Source organism: Solanum stenotomum, chromosome 8 (assembly GCF_019186545.1).
Source record: "Solanum stenotomum isolate F172 chromosome 8, ASM1918654v1, whole genome shotgun sequence".
Classification (NCBI taxonomy): Eukaryota; Viridiplantae; Streptophyta; class Magnoliopsida; order Solanales; family Solanaceae; genus Solanum; species Solanum stenotomum.
The window spans coordinates 4,984,908-5,003,954 of NC_064289.1; the positions used below are offsets into that span (position 1 = coordinate 4,984,908).

Genomic DNA, 19,047 nt, shown 5'->3' on the forward strand with positions numbered 1-19,047 from the left:
AGCTAATGGATTCGGTCGTACTCGTATTCGGGCTTCTAGCTCGGCCTTTACACCTTGTTTGGATGGTTGTTACGTGCTGTGTTGTATTGTATTGTTAGTTTAAATGCAATATTTGTTTTGATTGTTACTTAAATTCAGTTTAAATATTCTACCCTTTTCCTCCGTTTATTGATATGATTAAGTAATCATGTCTGACCTGGGGTCGCGGTCGGAGTGCCTTAGTGCAAAGAGGGTCTGGGATTCCGGACGCACGACGGGATGTAGCTGCGACAACAAAAGAGAGTTGAGTTTCAACCACCACTTGTCGTGACGTCCGTTGACGTGGACTCACATTTAGGCCAGCCGCGAGCTCGGGGCGCACGGGAGGCCAGCTTCCGCCTCGCGCGACGCCATATGATGAAAAGATTCATTTTATGTAAGGACCGATTTGGTGTGATCACATCGTTACCTTAATATTTTCTTCTCATTTTGTGTTTATTTATTATTTAATAATTATATTTCATCTTTTACCCAACATTTTCATAGTAGCTCTATCTCATACCCTACTTTTATTATAGGTTTATCATTTAAATTATGGATGTGTAACATTATTTAATAATTATATTTCATCTTTTACTCAATCTTTTCATAGTAGCTCTATCTCATAACCTACTTTTATTATAGATTTATAATTCAAATTATGGATGTGTAACATTATTTATTATTTAATAATTATATTTCATCTTTTACTCAACCTTTTCTTAGTAACTCTATCTCATACCCTACTTTTATTATAGGTTTGTCATTCAAATTATGGATGCGTAACATTATGTAACAATACAACCCAATAAAATACAATACGATATGAAATAATACGTAACATCCATCCAAACAAAATCAGTGGGGGTAGTGGGGGTAGGGTGTGACTAGGGACTTAGTAGGCATTTGCCATGCTTCATTATGAAAATTTTAAATTAAAAAAAGAAAGTTTTTGTTTTCAAAATGAAAAAATAATATTTGGAAATTGGGCATTCACCCCTCCACCATGAGAAAAGTTTAAATTTGTTCTCCGTTTTAAAATAAAATAAAATTCCTTAATTGCAAGATAGTGACATGGTTGGGTGTTAAACTTTCGACATTTGAAAATAAGGACAAATTTAGCTCATTTTAGTTACAGAAAGAATATATATGATTCTCTATATATTTGACGAACTCTAATCGTGAATTGTTAAAATTTTACTTTTTTAGTTCAATTTGACTGTTTTGGGTCCTTGTAAGTACTCTGCCTCTTCAATCACTGGCCATAGGCAGAACAACACAAAAGCCTCATGGGTACTGATTTGGCCAATCTGGTGAAAAACACAAAAAAATAGCCCACACAAAACCCTCATGACTACTCAAAATCATTCTTTCCAGAAAAAGCAATCATGTGACAGGAAAATTGCAAATAACTCCTTTTAAGATTCTTAAAAGAATAATAGAGCTCTTACCGTGAAAAATTACACGGTATATATAGGGTAGATTTTCTATACGTATAATATATAAGGTAGATTTTCTATACGTATGTCCATATATAACCTTTGAACCTTCTCAAACAGAAAGCCCAGTGGTATTGGGACTCGCTACTGGCCCTTGTGATCCAGTATTGAGTAGGGAAAATTGTACTATGAAATAGCAAACTATTAATTCAAATTAAATGTTATAGTCAGTTTCTTTTATTTGTAATTCGCAGCAAACATTTCATGTTTTTTGTCATCCCATTTGTATACCGAAATATACAAATGCAAGACCCATTTGTATACCAAAATATACAAATAGACCGAAATATATAAATGCATGATCCAGTTGTATACCAAAATATACAAATAGATCGAAATATACAAATGTAGGATCCATTTATATACCGAAATATACAAATACAGGACTCATTTGTATACCGAAATATACAAATTGACCCAAATACATATTTTTTTATTTTTATGTATATGTATACCGAAATATACAGATTAATAGTCATAGCAAATATAAAGTTTGTCATGGAGCGCAACTATATAAACTGTAGTTATAGCATACAAATATAATTTTTATGTTTGTTTAACCTAAAATTTACCCAAATGAGTATAGGATAAAATTACATCAAGAATTGTTCGATACAAGGCATAAATAAAGCTCTTTATAGTTGCATCAGGCTTTTTGTAGATCCTTCAGGCATTAGCTAGACATTTTAGGCCCTACTTTCGAACCTTAAATTTTGGATGATAATAGTAATTAGGTAGACTAGAGTACAGTATTGAACTAATGCTGCTCCTTTTTTGTAAACTCTTATATTATGATATTAAATATCCATTAAACAAAAAATATATATATAAAGATTGAGCAGCAAGTAGAACGCCAGAGGAAGAAATTTTAGCTCTTCACAGGCTTAGTAGTGAGACCAAATCCAAAAGGAAACAAAGGATCATAATGTGGATCACCAACATTCATGGGAAGCTGATCAACTGACTTGAACCAAGTGCGCGCGAGTTTGCCTGTGAATCCATAGTCACCAAACAGGACATCAGCAACACCTTGGCCTTCACTTCCCGGAAGCCAAGCAGCCACAAGGGCGTCTATGTTTGCAAGATACTGTTCAATCACAACTGGACGCCCAGAGACGACAACTACCACACATTTCACAACCCCACAGACATTGGAAATGATGCTTGGACCAGGTTCAGCAATTGTAAGTTTTGCACTATCGCCAAACATCTCTGCATAGGGTGTCTCACCCACGACAACAATGGCATAGGAGAAGTGGTTGGACTTAACAAAGTTTACGTCTGGATTGTCCTGGTAGACTACTTGTGTAGATGGATGGACTGTGTTTTTCACAGCATTTAAAATTGTAGTTCCTGTATTTGTCATATGTATGAGAGCTTATTCAGTCTGATGCTACAAGAAATAATAATTCTCATTTAAAAATTTGACGATTATCGAGCACGATCTCAAAAATAAAAAATCAAATGTCGCATCAATCTTTTCGTGCAGCTTGTAGATCATTCGTTAAACAGTGCATAAGTGCAACTGTTCTGGAAACCAGAAAGATATGGTCTAAAGTTTATAGAAGTAGCCAAGCAATATCCAATTATGTAAGTCCTTCCAAGACTGACGCTGTCAAAGCCTATTTGATTCACCTTTCCCAGTTTACTCCATCCCGAGCTACATTATACTTTGCTAAAGAAAAAGCTTCACTATTAGATCTCTTGTACTCTTTCAGTATATAAAAGGATGTTCCTTTCTCTGATGTATATGTACTTCTTTTGGTAACTTACTAAAAAAAGTCTCTACCTTTTCATCAACAAAATAGAAAATGAGTCTGTTATTATACCCTTGATGTCACCCTTTGAGAAACTATCATACTCTCACCCATTTTTAACCAATACTTTAAATATATCTTTAACTAATGCCACTAAAAAAATGGTGCTAAGATTCAAATAGCCCTACTAAATTAGAGTCCAAGTTGTTCTTTTATCACTTTGGTTGAAGCCACATGTATGTGTCTTACAAAATCCTAAGGTGTTGAAAAAATCAGTTGCATTTACTGTGCATTATTCAAAATGCACACAATAAAAGTGTCGGTTTATTTGTACCTGAGTGACAGATGAAATAAAGACAGAAATCTATCACAAACATATTAAGTTGCAAAGTGGGATCTCAATAGTTCAAAATAACTGCTAAGGTTTATGCAACGACGAGATTTTGATTTGCACTGGCTCAAAGAACTGTGAAGACTTCTAATTGCAAGATAACAGAAAGATACCTGTGGTAAGATCATTGCCTCCAATTCCCTGCCAACTTATAGTCCAGCCTCCACACTGGTAACCCAAATTGTCAGCATGAATGCCAGCGACAAGTATCTTCGTCACTTTTTTCGGAAGGGGAAGCAGTGGCTGGCTAGTAACTTTTCCATTCTTCAATAGTACAAGTGATTTTCTCACCGCTTCTCTTGCTAACTCTCTGTGTTCCTACAGAAAGAATTTAAGTTAAAAATAAAGGAACCAAGTCAAGGAAAAACCAGGTGAAGAGAATTTGCATTACACCAGAACGGAAACTTATGGTTTTGACAAAAGTTGTCTTGCATCCCCTTGGGTGGAGCTTGTCATGATCATTTTTGTCAACGGGGGAATTACCTGGCTTCCTAGTTGGTTTGCTAAGCTGAGATCAGCCAATGGGTTCTCAAAGAGACCCATGACAAACTTAACCCTTAATATTCTCTTAACTGCATCATCTATCCTGCTCATGGGAATGATATTGTTCCTTACTTGGAAAGCTAGATCATCAAGAAATTCAACCAAGTTTTCCTGACCCATAATCTGCAATAATAAAAACTAAATACATTAGGAAGTGAAAAGTGACTACAGCTTGAGTTGATTAATGACAATCAAATTGTGTCAGGTGACAAGGTGATAATTTAGATGGGAAATTAGTAAATGTATATTTTACATAACAGACAACTTTGGAATTAATCCTTTAGACTGACCATGTCGAGTCCAGCAAGAACTCCAGCTTGAACAGAGTAAGAGTAATTTGCACGGGGTGGTTCAGTAATCTTGTCAATTGCCTCCCAATCTGATATGACAAAACCCTGAAATAAAGGTAACAGAAAATGTGATGATCAGCAATCTCCTTACTATATTTCGACCAATAGAACTAAAAAGAGAGCTGCTCTTTTACTCTGAACTTGAGCTTTCCCTTGAGAAAGCCAGTGATTAGATCACGGTTTGCATGCATCCTCTTGCCATTCCAGCTCGAGTAAGAGACCATTATTGTGGAAACTCCCTTTAAAATTGAATCAATATAGGCAGGCATGTGGATGTTAAGTAGCCCATTCACATCGATAACAGTGTTATTTTCATCAATGCCCTTGGTAGTGCCACCATCGCCCACAAAGTGCTTAGCACAGGCTGCTACCTTTGTCCTTGAGCACATTTAGAAATGCACAATCATGTCATTGGAGAGCATATACTAGATAGACGTAAAGGCTAAATATGGATGAGGATGTGTAACGAAATGACGAATATTACAGCTAGATGAAAGTTAAATCACAATACTTTGCAGTCAACTGAACTTACAAACGGAGTCAGAAAGGATAAAGATGTGAAAGACTAGAGATACGTACTTTCCTGCGACAAACGGAACACCCTTACGGGAGTTAGCCGGAGCATCTCCTTGTAAACCAGGAATGATCTCAGTCATTGCCTGAACAATTCTATGATCTTCACTGTAGCTTTCGTAGCACCGACCCCATCTTGGATCTCTGCAGACCTGTGATATCAAGTATCAAGCAAAAACAAATACCCAGACCTATGATGAAGGCTATCAAATATAGACAATAAGTAAACTGTATATGATGTGATAGTACTCACTGCGATGCACGGTGCAAAAGTGTAAGGGATTCCTGTGGCTCTGACTTCAAGGGCAGTCGCAGCTCCAATCCGCTTCACAAGCTGTGGGTCTCTATTGCAAAGTTGAGATTATTCCAAGTGTCAGTAAATGCAATAAAAGAACTTAAAGAACAAGTTGTAAAATACAACTAAATTTTTAAATCTCTTATATATCAACAAAATATCTCTTATTTGAGTATGATCTTCCCAAATTTCCTGAAAGTAACACTTCCGGCAAAATAGATTTCCAGACAGACTCTTGAAAGTTGAAACCATGGTTCCATCCTCATAATGATCAGTAAAGATAGATAGGGAAGGAAGTCTTAGCATCACTCCCATTTATGTAAGCAAAATTGATCAGTTCAAAGACAAAATTCCAGCAGAGGATGTAATTGATCCTCTCGAACTACTCCTGATAAAAGACACGGAATTTTTCTAAATCAACATTTCAGCCATCTCTCAGCCCCTCCCCCCATGTTGATGCAATGCGATCTAAAATCCACAGCACAGAACAATAATGAGAAAAGAACAAACTTTCAAGCCCTATTGTGTTCAAATATTGAAGTAGACTATATGTCACAAGCACTAACCTATGTATGTTTCTTCAAATTTCACATTTATATAAACATTTCAAAATTTGTGAAGAATGCTGCTGAAATGAATATATGCAACTGCGATTTCCCTTACCTTGTGACTCCAAGGCCAACATTGTGTGGAAAAATTGTTGCTTTGTAGACATTGTTGTGCCCGTGCACTGCATCAATTCCATAAATCATTGGAATACCAAGGCGTGTTGATAGTGAACCCTTTTGAATCCCATTTACCATCTTCACCCAGTCCGCAGCAGTAGCCTTTGGAAATGGCACACTTCCTCCACCACTCAGTACACTCCCTGCCACAATCAAATTATTCACACTTCACTAAAACCATAAAAGGTAGCCTTCCATTCAACCACCATTACAAAGGCGAATCTAAAAGTTCAAGTCCTTGAATGCAGAGTACAACAACACCAAACACTCTTGTGCAGCAATTGATAAAAACTTTATATACATATATATTACAACAACTACATCTCAATCCCAAGCAACCTGGGTCAGCTATATGAATCCTCACCAACCATGTTGTTCCATCATCTTAGTCCAATATTATACAACCACAACATACCAGTGTAATCCCACAAGTAGAAATAACAGAAGTGAAAAAACCATGGCAAAATACTATAAGATAGCATAATAAAGCATTCAAAAAAGGAACAATAACTACAACTAAATATTGCGATAATCGAAGTACAACAGATAGTAGTAGATAGTATTACTATGACTACCAGTACGGAAGGATAAGCAAGACAATGCTACCGTCTACCCTGATCTATGTACTCAGTAAGCTGCAACTGAGTCATATCCTGGCAAATTTCTCTAGATTTTCTACAGGCAATTTTTATCACACATAGCTTCAAATGTATAACTTTCATAAAATGATTTCTCCATAAGGGTTTATGTAAAACCTCAAGATTTTTGTTTAGGAAAGCTTACCAATGAAGTATTTCTTCATGATCTGAGGTGAAGCTACATGTTTCTCAATCTGGGTCATCTGACCTATTTTCTCTTCAAGGCTCATTCTGTTCATCAAATCCCTGATTCTAACATTCAATGGCTGTTTTGGGTCCTTGTACTTCATGTAAACTGCTTCAGTACAGAAACACAAAAGCAGAAAACCCATCATTGTTATTGCAAATTTCCCCATTGTTAATCTACCTGTTCAGCTTCCTACAATGAGTATATCTGTAAACAAAAAAATGAATGGCTGAAATTAGTAGGTTCAACAAATAATAGTAGAAATCATTAGCTGAAGAAGAAATAACTTAAAACAGATGAAAAATCAGAGCTATTAGAAGGACGCCATGGATAGGAACTCACTATGCTACTGCTAGCTCAAATCAGTACAAGTGTACAACGGCAAGTTAAAAAGAACAAAATAAAAAGAGAAATATTTTTATTTTTATTTTTATTTTTTAAAAAGACGTAAAGAACCAATATTCGTCATAAAGTGATAATTTATATACTCAATATCATATTTTATACTCGATTATTAAAAATATTAAAACTACGATTTCTGTCTTAGAAAGAATGACGAGGTTAGGAGTACGAACATAGTTTTTGAAAATAATAGTCCCTCTCTATTCCAATTCAGTTTACGAGTCATGCTTTTGAATATTAATTATTTAAATATAGAATTTTAAAATAAATTTTTATATTTAAAAATTATATAAAAAACACTATATTATAAAAAGTGATAATTAAAAATATGTAATAATTATAATTAGAGAAAAAATTAATTAAATTAAGAAAAGTGTCCATAAATTGTGTTGAAGAATGAAAAAATATTAGACACTAGATAAAAAAGGATTATAAGTTCAAGCTGTTATAATTAAATGCATTTTTAATACTCTTTCAATCTTAAGTTATATATTGTGACTTTTATAAATTATATTATTTCGAACTATTTGATATTTTAGAAATTTAATTTAATATTATAAATATCTTAATAAATAAATATTTAATAAAGAATAATTCTATAAAAAAATTCTCTTATTATATTTTCTTAAAATAAGTGCAAGAGAGGAATGACCGACAATTTGAAAATACGTGCAAGAGAGAAAATACTCATTTGACAATTGACATATAGAATATCACACGCTTCTAGATTTTAAATTTAAACTTTTGATACAAGAAAATTATTAAAAGAAAATACTTCTTTCAAATGGAGTTCTACGTGATGCAATTCCATATCTATATAATTCGAATCTGAAACAACCAATTAAGGAATATTTAACTATTCCATCACAACGTTTATGGATAAAAATTTTCGTTCACTTTTAATTGTCATAGTTTTCCTTTTTGAAGTTAACTATAAAAAATTTAACTAATATTTTATGATATATTTTTTCGTTATATTAATATGCATAAAATTATAATTTATACTCGTAATACTTTTTGTATATTTTTAAAAATCTAAAAAATTTATTTAAAATATCAAATTAATATAATTTAATTTAATTTTAAAAATTAATAAAATCAATTTTCAAAAAGCACAATATAACAAATAAAAATTAACGGAGAGCAATAATAAGAATCAAATCTGAGTGCTTTTGTGGATATATATGCAGTTTCTACCAAATGGAGCCCACCGCCCCACAATTTTTTTTTCTTTCCCCAAGGGGGCGGCGGGGGACTGAATGAGATTTTTGTTCTGTTGCTACTTGCTAGTAACAATACAATTTACATAAGCTCATATTATTTCTTTACTTTTTTTCAGAATATATTCTTTTGAAATCAATGAATTTTTCATATATTATTGGACTCTCGAATACATTAACAAATATCTGAATACATAAGGAAGGGACATATCCCATAAAAGAGATATATCATAAAGAGAATAGTACATCTAGATACATAAGGGAGGAATGTATTGGAGAGGGATAGCAATGTGTCAGCTACGGAAGTGATGTATATGAGAAGGTACTTTTGAAATTTTTTAAATGGTAGAAAATTTTAGAAATTATGATAAAATAAGATGTGTATTTGAGTAATTTTTCTTATAATTTAATATTTGCTATCAGTGACTAAAGCAATCGGTTGAAGCTTTAAATTTGTTTCGGACCCTTCATTTTTCTTATATATATATATTAGAAAATAATATTTTGGGTAGAAAAATCTAATAATAACTAGTTATTTCATTTAAGGTAGAGGTTATTGTAATAATTGAAAATATGGATAGCGTTTATGTAATTATAGCATCTTATCTTACCTGGTTACCTATTTTGTTGACTTATTTATATCTTGATGATTATCATTAATCCATATTACTATTCTTGCTTTTATCTTTCTATATATTGATTCTCTCAATATTGAATATTCTAAAAGTCTATCAAACGGTCAAACTTTTATATAATGCAAAATTTATTGTTGTGTGTTTATAAAAAGACCATTTTTTTTTATGTATTCCTTAAATTTCAAGCACCGCAACAAATCAATACTACTTTAATATCATTATATCAAACTTATCAAATTCAACACAACTATTTCAATATCATTATATATACTTTTTAAAAATTTGAGCCATGATTTATTATTCTAACTTTCTATTATATTTTTCATTGAAATTTTTTATTGTTTACATTCTTACTTTATAATAGGATTTCATCGAATATGTTATAGTTATTCAATTTACAACTAACAATTTAAAAAATAAGACCTCTCAATAAAGTTTAATTTTAGACCTTGAATCTTGTTGAGACGATCCTAATGGTAATCCCCTCCTATATTTTTTAAGAAACGTTTGAAATATCTAGGTTTACATCATACTCAAATAATTTGATGGTGCTAAGATATTTTTTTAATAAAAATCAATAAATTTCTAATATCGAATATTTTAGAAAATAAACAGTTTGTTGTGAAGTCTGAATCAGCATTATTGTCATTGCCCTTGCCACTGCTACAAGTTTTGTTGGAAATATTGATTTGCTCACTTCAGCAATAAATACTCATTTACTTATCTGATTCTTTTTCCTTTTTTTTTAAATATAGTTTTTTTAAAAATATTTGTCCAAATAAATTCGTTGATAAACTTCGAGAATTAGTAACGAAAACTAATTCACCGAGGGGTAAATCGATCATTTACAGAATCATTTTTTTTTTAACATTTATGTCAAATATAGGCTGTCAGTTTTTTCAACTTATTATTTTCGTTAATATATAAATGAAACGTTTAAGGAAAAAGATAAATAATTGTGTATACAAGAAGTCAAAAACTCTTAATTACCACCAAGATTTCTTAAGGTACATAAACGTTAAAAACAAATAATACTATAGTATGGATTGGATGTTGTTGAAATTTTTGCATTTGAGAATTATATTAAGTTGCACGTGTATGTAGGTATAAATTAGGTTTAAAATAAAGAAAAATGAAAGGGTATTCATCTAATTAATAGTATAATTTTGGTTGATCCAATGATTGACAAAATCACAAATATAACTAGCATAGATCGATATTCATTCATCCTTAATTAGAGGTATTGCGTTGAGTCTCTAAAAGTAAAAAACTTAAAATTCTGTAATTTATTAAATTTAAATTAATCATATTTTAATATAGATATCGAACCTCAAGCGATGAAAAAACAAAGTAGGACACCTTTTCTCAATGGCCACAACTTGGCTTCTTGAAAGCAACTTCCACCAATTTTATTTTATTTTTAAAAAAGGACACAAACTTCATATTACTCACTATTTCACACACATGAAATTTATTCACTTTTTTTCATATTTATTCATGCATCAAGGAGAATGCAATCAAAAAGCTCAAAAGACTGAAATTCACACATAATATTTATTTCAAATCATATTAACTTGTTCAATTAAGTTATAAAATACAGTGTTAATTAAGTGATTAAAATATTTATAAAATCTTTAATGAATTTTAAAAAATTTAGCCTGCATTTTTTTAGAATTATAGTATAAAACTCCTTTACTCGGGGACAGAGCCATGTTATAGAGTCTAAAAAGATCAAAATATTCTCCTAAGTAGAGAAAGAGTTGAATAGACTTTTTGAAAGGAAAAAAGCAAAATCATAAATTAATATTTATATTTGACATGTTTTAACCATTAGCCGCCTCCTATAAATATCCACCTTATGCTTCAGCAAAATATAGGCAGATAAACAAAGCTAAAAATTACTAGTAAAATTACTACTTGATCTCTTTCTTGCTTTTTTTTTTTCTACAAGATTTCCCTTGCTTTTATTATTTCTTTAAATTAAATTCCTGTTGGTGTTAGATAAATTTTGTTAATTTCTTCTATCTAATTAGAAAAAAAATGTTTATTTTTGAGAAAATATTTCACACTACTGAAATAGTTATAATTAAAGAAGAGCTGTTTAATTCTAAAAAAATATTTCATACCATTGAATTAGTTGTAATTCTGCTCTGTTGAAATAGAGTAGTTTTTTTAGAACAGTATCCAACACGATTTATTATTATTTGTGATAATGATATTTATTTATTATTTTGTTAAATAAATAATTTACTATATTAAGTATTGTTTTTCCATTGTTCCCCAACAAATATTTGCTTTTGTTCTTTCTTATGTTAAAAATTAGTGGAGTATAAACATTTGTGCTTTTTAATTTCTTCAAGATTGAATATTTCTTGATTAGTTGTATTTACCTTGTTTTATTCTTTATAATATAATTAATCCAACTCATGAATCTAATATATAAACATTACCATCATTGTGAAGATGATGATGTTTGAGGAAATTGATGTGGAAGTGGCTGAGCCAGATGATGACGATATTGATTTAGATGAGTTGGAGAGGAGATTGCGGAGGGACAAGATGAAGCTCAAAGAAAAAATGAATCAAGACAAGGAAGATGTTGATTCTGCAAAGAGGTGGCTGTTCAACACACAGGGGAAGAAGTCAAGGAGAGATAAGATATGGAGGGCACACGATGGTTTTAGATCGAACCGAATCGATCGATGTGCACCCTTAATATACCAAAAGAAAAAAAAATTCATCAAATTTGATAGTAAACAAAAGTGATTCGTGTAATTTGTGTTGCATCTCTATTTTATGAATGAACATTGTGTGTCGTATTTATATATGATTATATAAATACTAGTGAATATGTCTGCGCTTCATGCGGTCATAAAAGGATTAGTTGAATTTACAATTAACTCTAATCCATTTTAGATTATGAATGAACATTGCGTGTCGTATTTATCTATGATTATATAAATACTAGTGAATATGTCCGTGCTTCACGCGGTCATAAAAGGATTAGTTGAATTTACAACTAATCCATTTAATCTAAAATGAAAGTAAATATATTAACAATCATAAGCGTGAATATACGATTTAAAGGATCATCGATCGAAACTAATAACAATAATTTGTAGATGGAACCGTGGAAACACTTTTAAAAATTTTATTGCTCCTATGACAACCCTAGATATGATCAAATTGATTAGAAATTATAGTAACATGTATTTTAGAAGAATGCATTCATTATGATCGAACTATTTTGAAATACTTTCACTTTCTTTTTCTTTTTCTTTTTATGGGAAGCACCAACCGTAAATAGTTCTTTTAATTGGTAAATCCTTCCTAATATAGTCATAGCTTCAAATGTACCTCTAACGTCCAAAAAACAACTATTTTCAATGATAAATTCGTTTTAATTACATTATTAAAACATACCCCATTGAAGAATAGTAATAAGATATTAAAAAGTTAGTATAACTCAAATTATATAGTTTTAGCTTATATCAAAATATTATTACTTAGTTGATTTGTAGAAAGTAAAAAAAAAAATGATATTGAATGTGTCTATGAAATATTTGGACTATTTAACAAATATATTAAATTATTAGCAAATAATAATAATATAACACTAAATAAAAAAACTTCATCTCTTTCTATTTAAAATTATACCTTTTTCAAACATATGATGGAATTCTCAATTGCTCAAAGTTTTTCATTTGCAACAATTTGAGAACCTTATAAACTAAAATACACACAATTTTTTTTTATTACAAATAAAAAAGGAAAAAAATCATAACTACAAAATTAGGAAGGAGTTGTCTAAAAAAAAATATTAAAATTGACGGTAAAATAATTTTTTTTGATTATTACTACAAAATAAAGAAATCAGATATTTTAAAAATCTTTAAGTTTGGCTATAGGAATTTGATGAAATAAACCTCTTAGCATCTCAAAAAATGTAGACGACCCCTCATTAGCTTTTCAAAAGCAAAGCTGACCACTTTTATAAATCAAATAATATGAAAGTATGAGAAAAGAGCGAATGTTTAGAACAATATCATACAATGATTATAAAATATTTTTAAAGTGCAATTTTGTAGTTTTGAGAAAATTCACATTATCATTGCTTTCCCCCAAAAGAGAAAATAATGAGTAACAAAAATACAAAAGGAATGATATGTAGATAAACTTGATCAACATATAAATAAAAAGATAGTAAAGAAAAATGGAGATTGTCAAGCACTCATAAAAACAAAAATGAACTCGATAAAAAAAATTTGTCAAAACAAAGAGGGTGAAGTAACTATTATAACATAAATGGTTACTGATTATATTAAGAAAGTGACTATTGAAATTTTGAGAATTTCATATAAACTTTAAATTAGAAACACATAATATATATATATATATATATATTTGCTTACCATGAGAATTATTTGTGATAGTGACAGAAGTATTGAAAGAAAAATCTGCAACCAAAAAAATAATATAAGAAGAAATAATAACATTAATATTCACTCAAGTCTTTTTGAAAAATGTAATGAAAAATTGATGATTATGGAAAATGTATATCCAATTGTCCTCAAATCTATATGGATACTCTTCCATACTTGGAATATCAAAAGACATGAGAAGAGAAAGTAACATTAAGGTTAGGAATAGAAACGGAAGCCAATAATAATTAAACATAATTGTCCGTTTTAATTCATTTAAAATGGCATTTTCATCTATTATTCAATACTCATTTATGTACTTATTTTTTAAGGAAAAATTCAGAAATAATTTTAAAAAATGGAAAAAATAAATAATTGCAAATGTTGGTCATTGAAGGGTGCCACATCAACGATTCTAGATTCAACTTTATATTATATATAGATATATATTTTATTATTGGTTAAATAAATACAAAATTTCTACTTTTGAATATGAAAAATTGAATCGAACCGATCAAATCTAATTGAATCGAATTAATTTATGTTATTTTTTCAATAAAAATATGGATTTTTATTTAAGTGTATAACCGTCTCGAACAATTGGGATGGCCTTTTTAATTTATCAAAAAACTCAAAAAATTCTCGAACCGAATAACCTTACATGTTTGTAAATATATTTTATTTATTAACAAGGGAAAAGGGTCAGAAATGTCCTTAAACTATGTGAAAGGAACAAATATGTCCTCCGTTTATAGTTGGAAAAATTGTATGAAATAGCAAACTATTAATTCAAATTAAATGTTATAGTCATAGTTTATTTTAATTGTAATTTGCAGCAAACGTCCCCTTTTTTGCCATCTGATTCAGTATACAATTAGCCATTTTCGGTATACAATTAGCCATTTTATACATTTCGGTATAAAATGTGTTTATGTTTGTATAAAGCAAGAGAAAAATGTATATACAAATACGTATACATATATTTTCGTTTTATACCCTTATAATTATACAAATACAAATCTTATTATACAAATTACAATGTATAAATGAATTTATACAAAACTGAACAATTTGTATAAAATTGAATGTTTGTAGCGAATTATACAAATCAAAAGCTCCATAGCAAACATAAAATTTGTTATGGAGCGCAATTATGCAAACTATAGATATAACATACAAATATGATTTGTATGTTTGTTATATGTGGAAGTTGCTCATTATAGTTTGGCTCAAAAATGTCCTTACCGTCAATACTTTCGTTCAAAAATGCTCTTGCAGTCAATACTTTGGTCCAGAGATCAAATGGATACATGCCTACTACATCAAAAATGATATAGTTGATGTTATTTCAGGCCAACCATGTTGGATGGTGAGGAAAATTATTGAGGTAGGGAAGTTGTTGGAACCACTGTAATTGAACAAGAAAGCTGGACAGAGCATGACTAAAACTATCTATTTACAACTACTTTGGAGATCTGGAAAGGGTGAAATGGAAAGGATTGCTTCTTCAAAATCAAGCACGACCTAAAGCTATGTTTGTATTATGGTTGTGTTTACATGGAAGAATGATGACTGCTGATAGATTGATCAAATGGGGTCTGCCTGCAGATCCAAAATGTGTGTTGTGCATGAATTGTGATGAAGATAGAGATCATTTATTTGATATGTGCCTATATGGAATCCAAGTATGGAATAGACTGCTGTGCTGGATTGGCCAGCCTGCAATCACTTCTCAAACGTGGGACCATTTCTTAGATTGGATCATCAAATGTAGTAAAGGGAAGTCAAAGTATGCTCGACTCTTCAGGATGGTATCCACAGAAATAGTCTATGCAGTCTAGACTGAAAGGAATTTGCGAGTGTTTGAAAAGAGAAGTCGTGATAGTGACTGTACTGCCCGAGAGATAGCTTATATATGCAGTGTTAGAGCCGTGCCTGATCTCGCTGTTTTAATTCAAAATTTTAAGTTTTGAGTTGTGTGCATAGTTTGTAGTCGGTAGTGAACGTTTATTGAAGATAGTCAACTGAGATGTGGCTGAACTATGGGTTTGTAATGTTTGTTATGGTGATTAATAAATCATGTTAGTTACCAAAAAAAAATAAAAATACTTTGGTCCAGAAATGCCCTTATAGTTACAAAATGGGTGAAAATGCCCTTTTTCGATTTTTTTTTCTTTTTAAACACATCTTCCTAATTAAAATATTATTAAAGAACATTATTCTTGTTTTATTTCTTCTAAAATCACTTTAACAAATAAAAATGTAGGATTTTTTTTTTCCTCTTAATCTCATTTTATCAATTAAAATAGAATAACTTCATGTACCCTTTCGACAGATAATATATGTCATATATAAAAGATCATATTATATCCATCATTAATTTATATTTATACAACAATAAAAAATAATGATAAAAAAATAAGAAATAGTTTCATTTTTTATTTTTTTCTGAATTGAAGTAAGATAAACATTTGCTTTAAAAAAATATTAGAAAAAGAATGTGTTAAAAAAACAATAATATATTTATTTAGAAAATGAGCATTTTTACCCATTAAATAACAATAAGAGCATTTTTGGAACAAAGTATTGACGGCAAAGACATTTTTGGACCAAACTACAAATGGATGACATTTTTGTCCCTTTCGCATAGTTTAAGGGCATTTTAGAACCAAAGTATTGACAGTAAGGGCATTTTTGAGCCAAACTATTAACGGAGGACATTTTTGTTCTTTCACATAATTTAAGAGCATTTGAGATCCTTTACCCTATTAACAATATGTTAAATTTAATATATAAATATATTTTATAACTTTTTTCAAATATAAATATAACTTAGATCCTAGGCCTCTGGTGACTAAATGACTTTGAGTCTTTGCTCTTTAATTCACCTTTATTTAATTAGGTTTAAAATTAAAAGATATCGTAATAGATAGGGAAAAAGGTCTGAAATATATCCAAACTTTGACCGAAATTGCTGTAATAATATCGAACTTTGGAAAAGACCTTTTATCCCCCTGCACTATTTAATAGTGTATTTTTAAAGGTATATATGTGTCCACGTGGATATCATAAATATTACATAATTATAAATAATAACGTGTCCACGTGGACACATATATACATTTAAAATACATTATTAAATAGTGCATGGGTAAAAGGTCCTCCATAAAGTTCGGTATTGTAACAACAATTTCGGCCAAAGTTGAAGTATTTTTCATACCCTTTTCCCTAATAGATACTCTATCAAACAATACAACAAAGCATATTAAGACACTCCTATTGAATATTTAAGATCAAACAATACGACAATAAGGTTTAACATTCTTGTTTTTTTGTGAAGAATTAAAGTGTTTTTTCAAGAACATATTTGTGAAAGAAATATATTAACAGTAGTATATTTTGAGGTGATATTTTAAAAGAAAAAAAGAAAACAAAAATTATTCGAACCGTAATGATACCGAAGAGAAACCAATATGATTGAGATGGTTCTAAAAAGTCTAATTTTGGTTATATATTATAAAATACCCAAAAAAAATTGGAATGGTGTAATTTTAAAAAATAACCGACCGCACCGTACCATTGACACCCCTAGTGGTAAGGTTGTAAGGTTATCGAACGGGGGAGATGAACCAGGGGCGGAACTGTAGCCACTTCAAGGGTGTTCTTGTTAGAAAATTACATTGTATATATATATGTTAGAATTTTGTGTTAAAGTAATATATATTTAGAATTGAACACTCTTGACAAAAGCTATATCTTTAGCACAATGATAAAAGGGTGTCCATTTGAATTGAATAGTTCTGGATTTGAACTCCTTTTTAGCATGATATTTTTTTGTTTTATTTTCACAGCATGTCAATTGTTAGGTTAAGCAAAATAACACTCAAATTTACTTTTTTTTAAAAAATAAAAATTCTTTATCACTTTTATAAAATTTCTAACTATGTCACGGGGAAGGTTTTGGGTAAAGATAAGGTATATTAAAGGTTGGAAAGAATACCATCGTTGAACTTTTTTTCCTTGAGGAGGGCCTGAGGGGGGGACTGAAAGAGAATTTTGTATAGTTGGTGGGTCAGAATATAATTTACGATAATATTTCTAACTTGATCAGTGAAAACTGAAAAGTATATTGTACCCCCCTCTATTATAAGAATTGAGATATTTTACCCCAGAAGTTTTAGTTTGTTCACTTTTTTTCCTTCAGTTTCTCTTGATTAAAAGCTAACCCGCAAAGATATACATGTACAATTTCATGAATTAAATATGTCTCTTAAATCACGTTTAAAACCAACATTTATAAAGTTATCTTTAATTTTAATTTGAATACCTTGATAACTTCTCAAATTTGTAAATAAATTTTGTTTGGACACTTGAATATTTTGATTAAACATATAATAAAGTATTTATATTAGACACTTTTAATTTAAATTTTAAAAATTTTATTGCACGAGTTTTCAAATTTGTTTGTGTTCAAATATTTAATCAAAATTGAATGTTTAAATTCTTGAAAAGATTCAAAGTTTTTACAACTTGGTTAGAAAGTGAATCTTTTTAATATTCGTGGCCCGACAATGCTGCTTTTTAGCTCTAGAGTTGCACTTTTTGCTCCACCATGGAGAATTTTCTGATAATTAGATCCTCCTTCAAAAAAAAAACTAGGCTTTACACGATACGATACGTATTCAAATTAATTAAATCATTTATATCTTTAATTTTTAAGTCAGAAACCTACATTCATTAATATATAAACCAAAATATTAAATTATTGATGTGTGTTTCTAGATGCATGAATGCTTATATATATTCCACTTGCATAAACTTTTTTCGGCCTTATTAGATTCTCTAAAGACAAAAAAAATCTACATTTGTCTACATGTTTCACATTATTATCTGCTTGCTGAGCTTTCCACTAGCAGAATTTGTGAAACTGAATAACACAACTTATTTTATTTATGAAATTTAAACAAATTATTTCTTCCTGTTAATTAGTAACATAAATTAGTTTACTAAAAGGATCAACATTTAATCATCTGTTTCCCAAAAAAAAAAAAATGAAAATCTTATCAGAGCACTGTCAGGATCCGACGACCGACTGTCAGTCCCAACAAGTCATAAATGACTTGAAAACACTGAACAGATCGGAGAACGAAGAAAATAACCTGAAGAATTATTATAAGTTCGTTTTATTTTTATAGATGATCAAAATTTTATCTCGATTCGAATTTCCTAATAAAAGGTTGGTAATATGATTAATTTATTTTCAATTGATTGATTTATTTTTTTTGTCATTATTCATTTAGATGTCGGCAAAGTGAGATTTGGCAATCAACAAGAATATGATAAGCATTTTCACTGTTGCAGTGACTTTGGAACTACTATAATTATTGACCAAT

General features: G+C 30.1%; 1 protein-coding gene across 1 annotated transcript; it reads right to left on the bottom strand.

The window, feature by feature from the left end:
* Window positions 1-2,196: 2,196 nt before the first annotated feature.
* Window positions 2,197-7,237, bottom strand: LOC125872708 (uncharacterized). Its single transcript, XM_049553477.1, has 9 exons — window positions 6,935-7,237; window positions 6,090-6,294; window positions 5,385-5,475; window positions 5,138-5,283; window positions 4,693-4,936; window positions 4,499-4,603; window positions 4,149-4,331; window positions 3,779-3,983; window positions 2,197-2,870 (listed from the first exon to the last, which is right to left on the bottom strand). Exons 1-9 carry the CDS (start codon window positions 7,143-7,145, stop codon window positions 2,386-2,388), a joined length of 1,875 nt encoding a protein of 624 aa, XP_049409434.1. The 5' UTR covers window positions 7,146-7,237; the 3' UTR covers window positions 2,197-2,385.
* Between the last annotated feature and the right edge of the window lie 11,810 nt (window positions 7,238-19,047).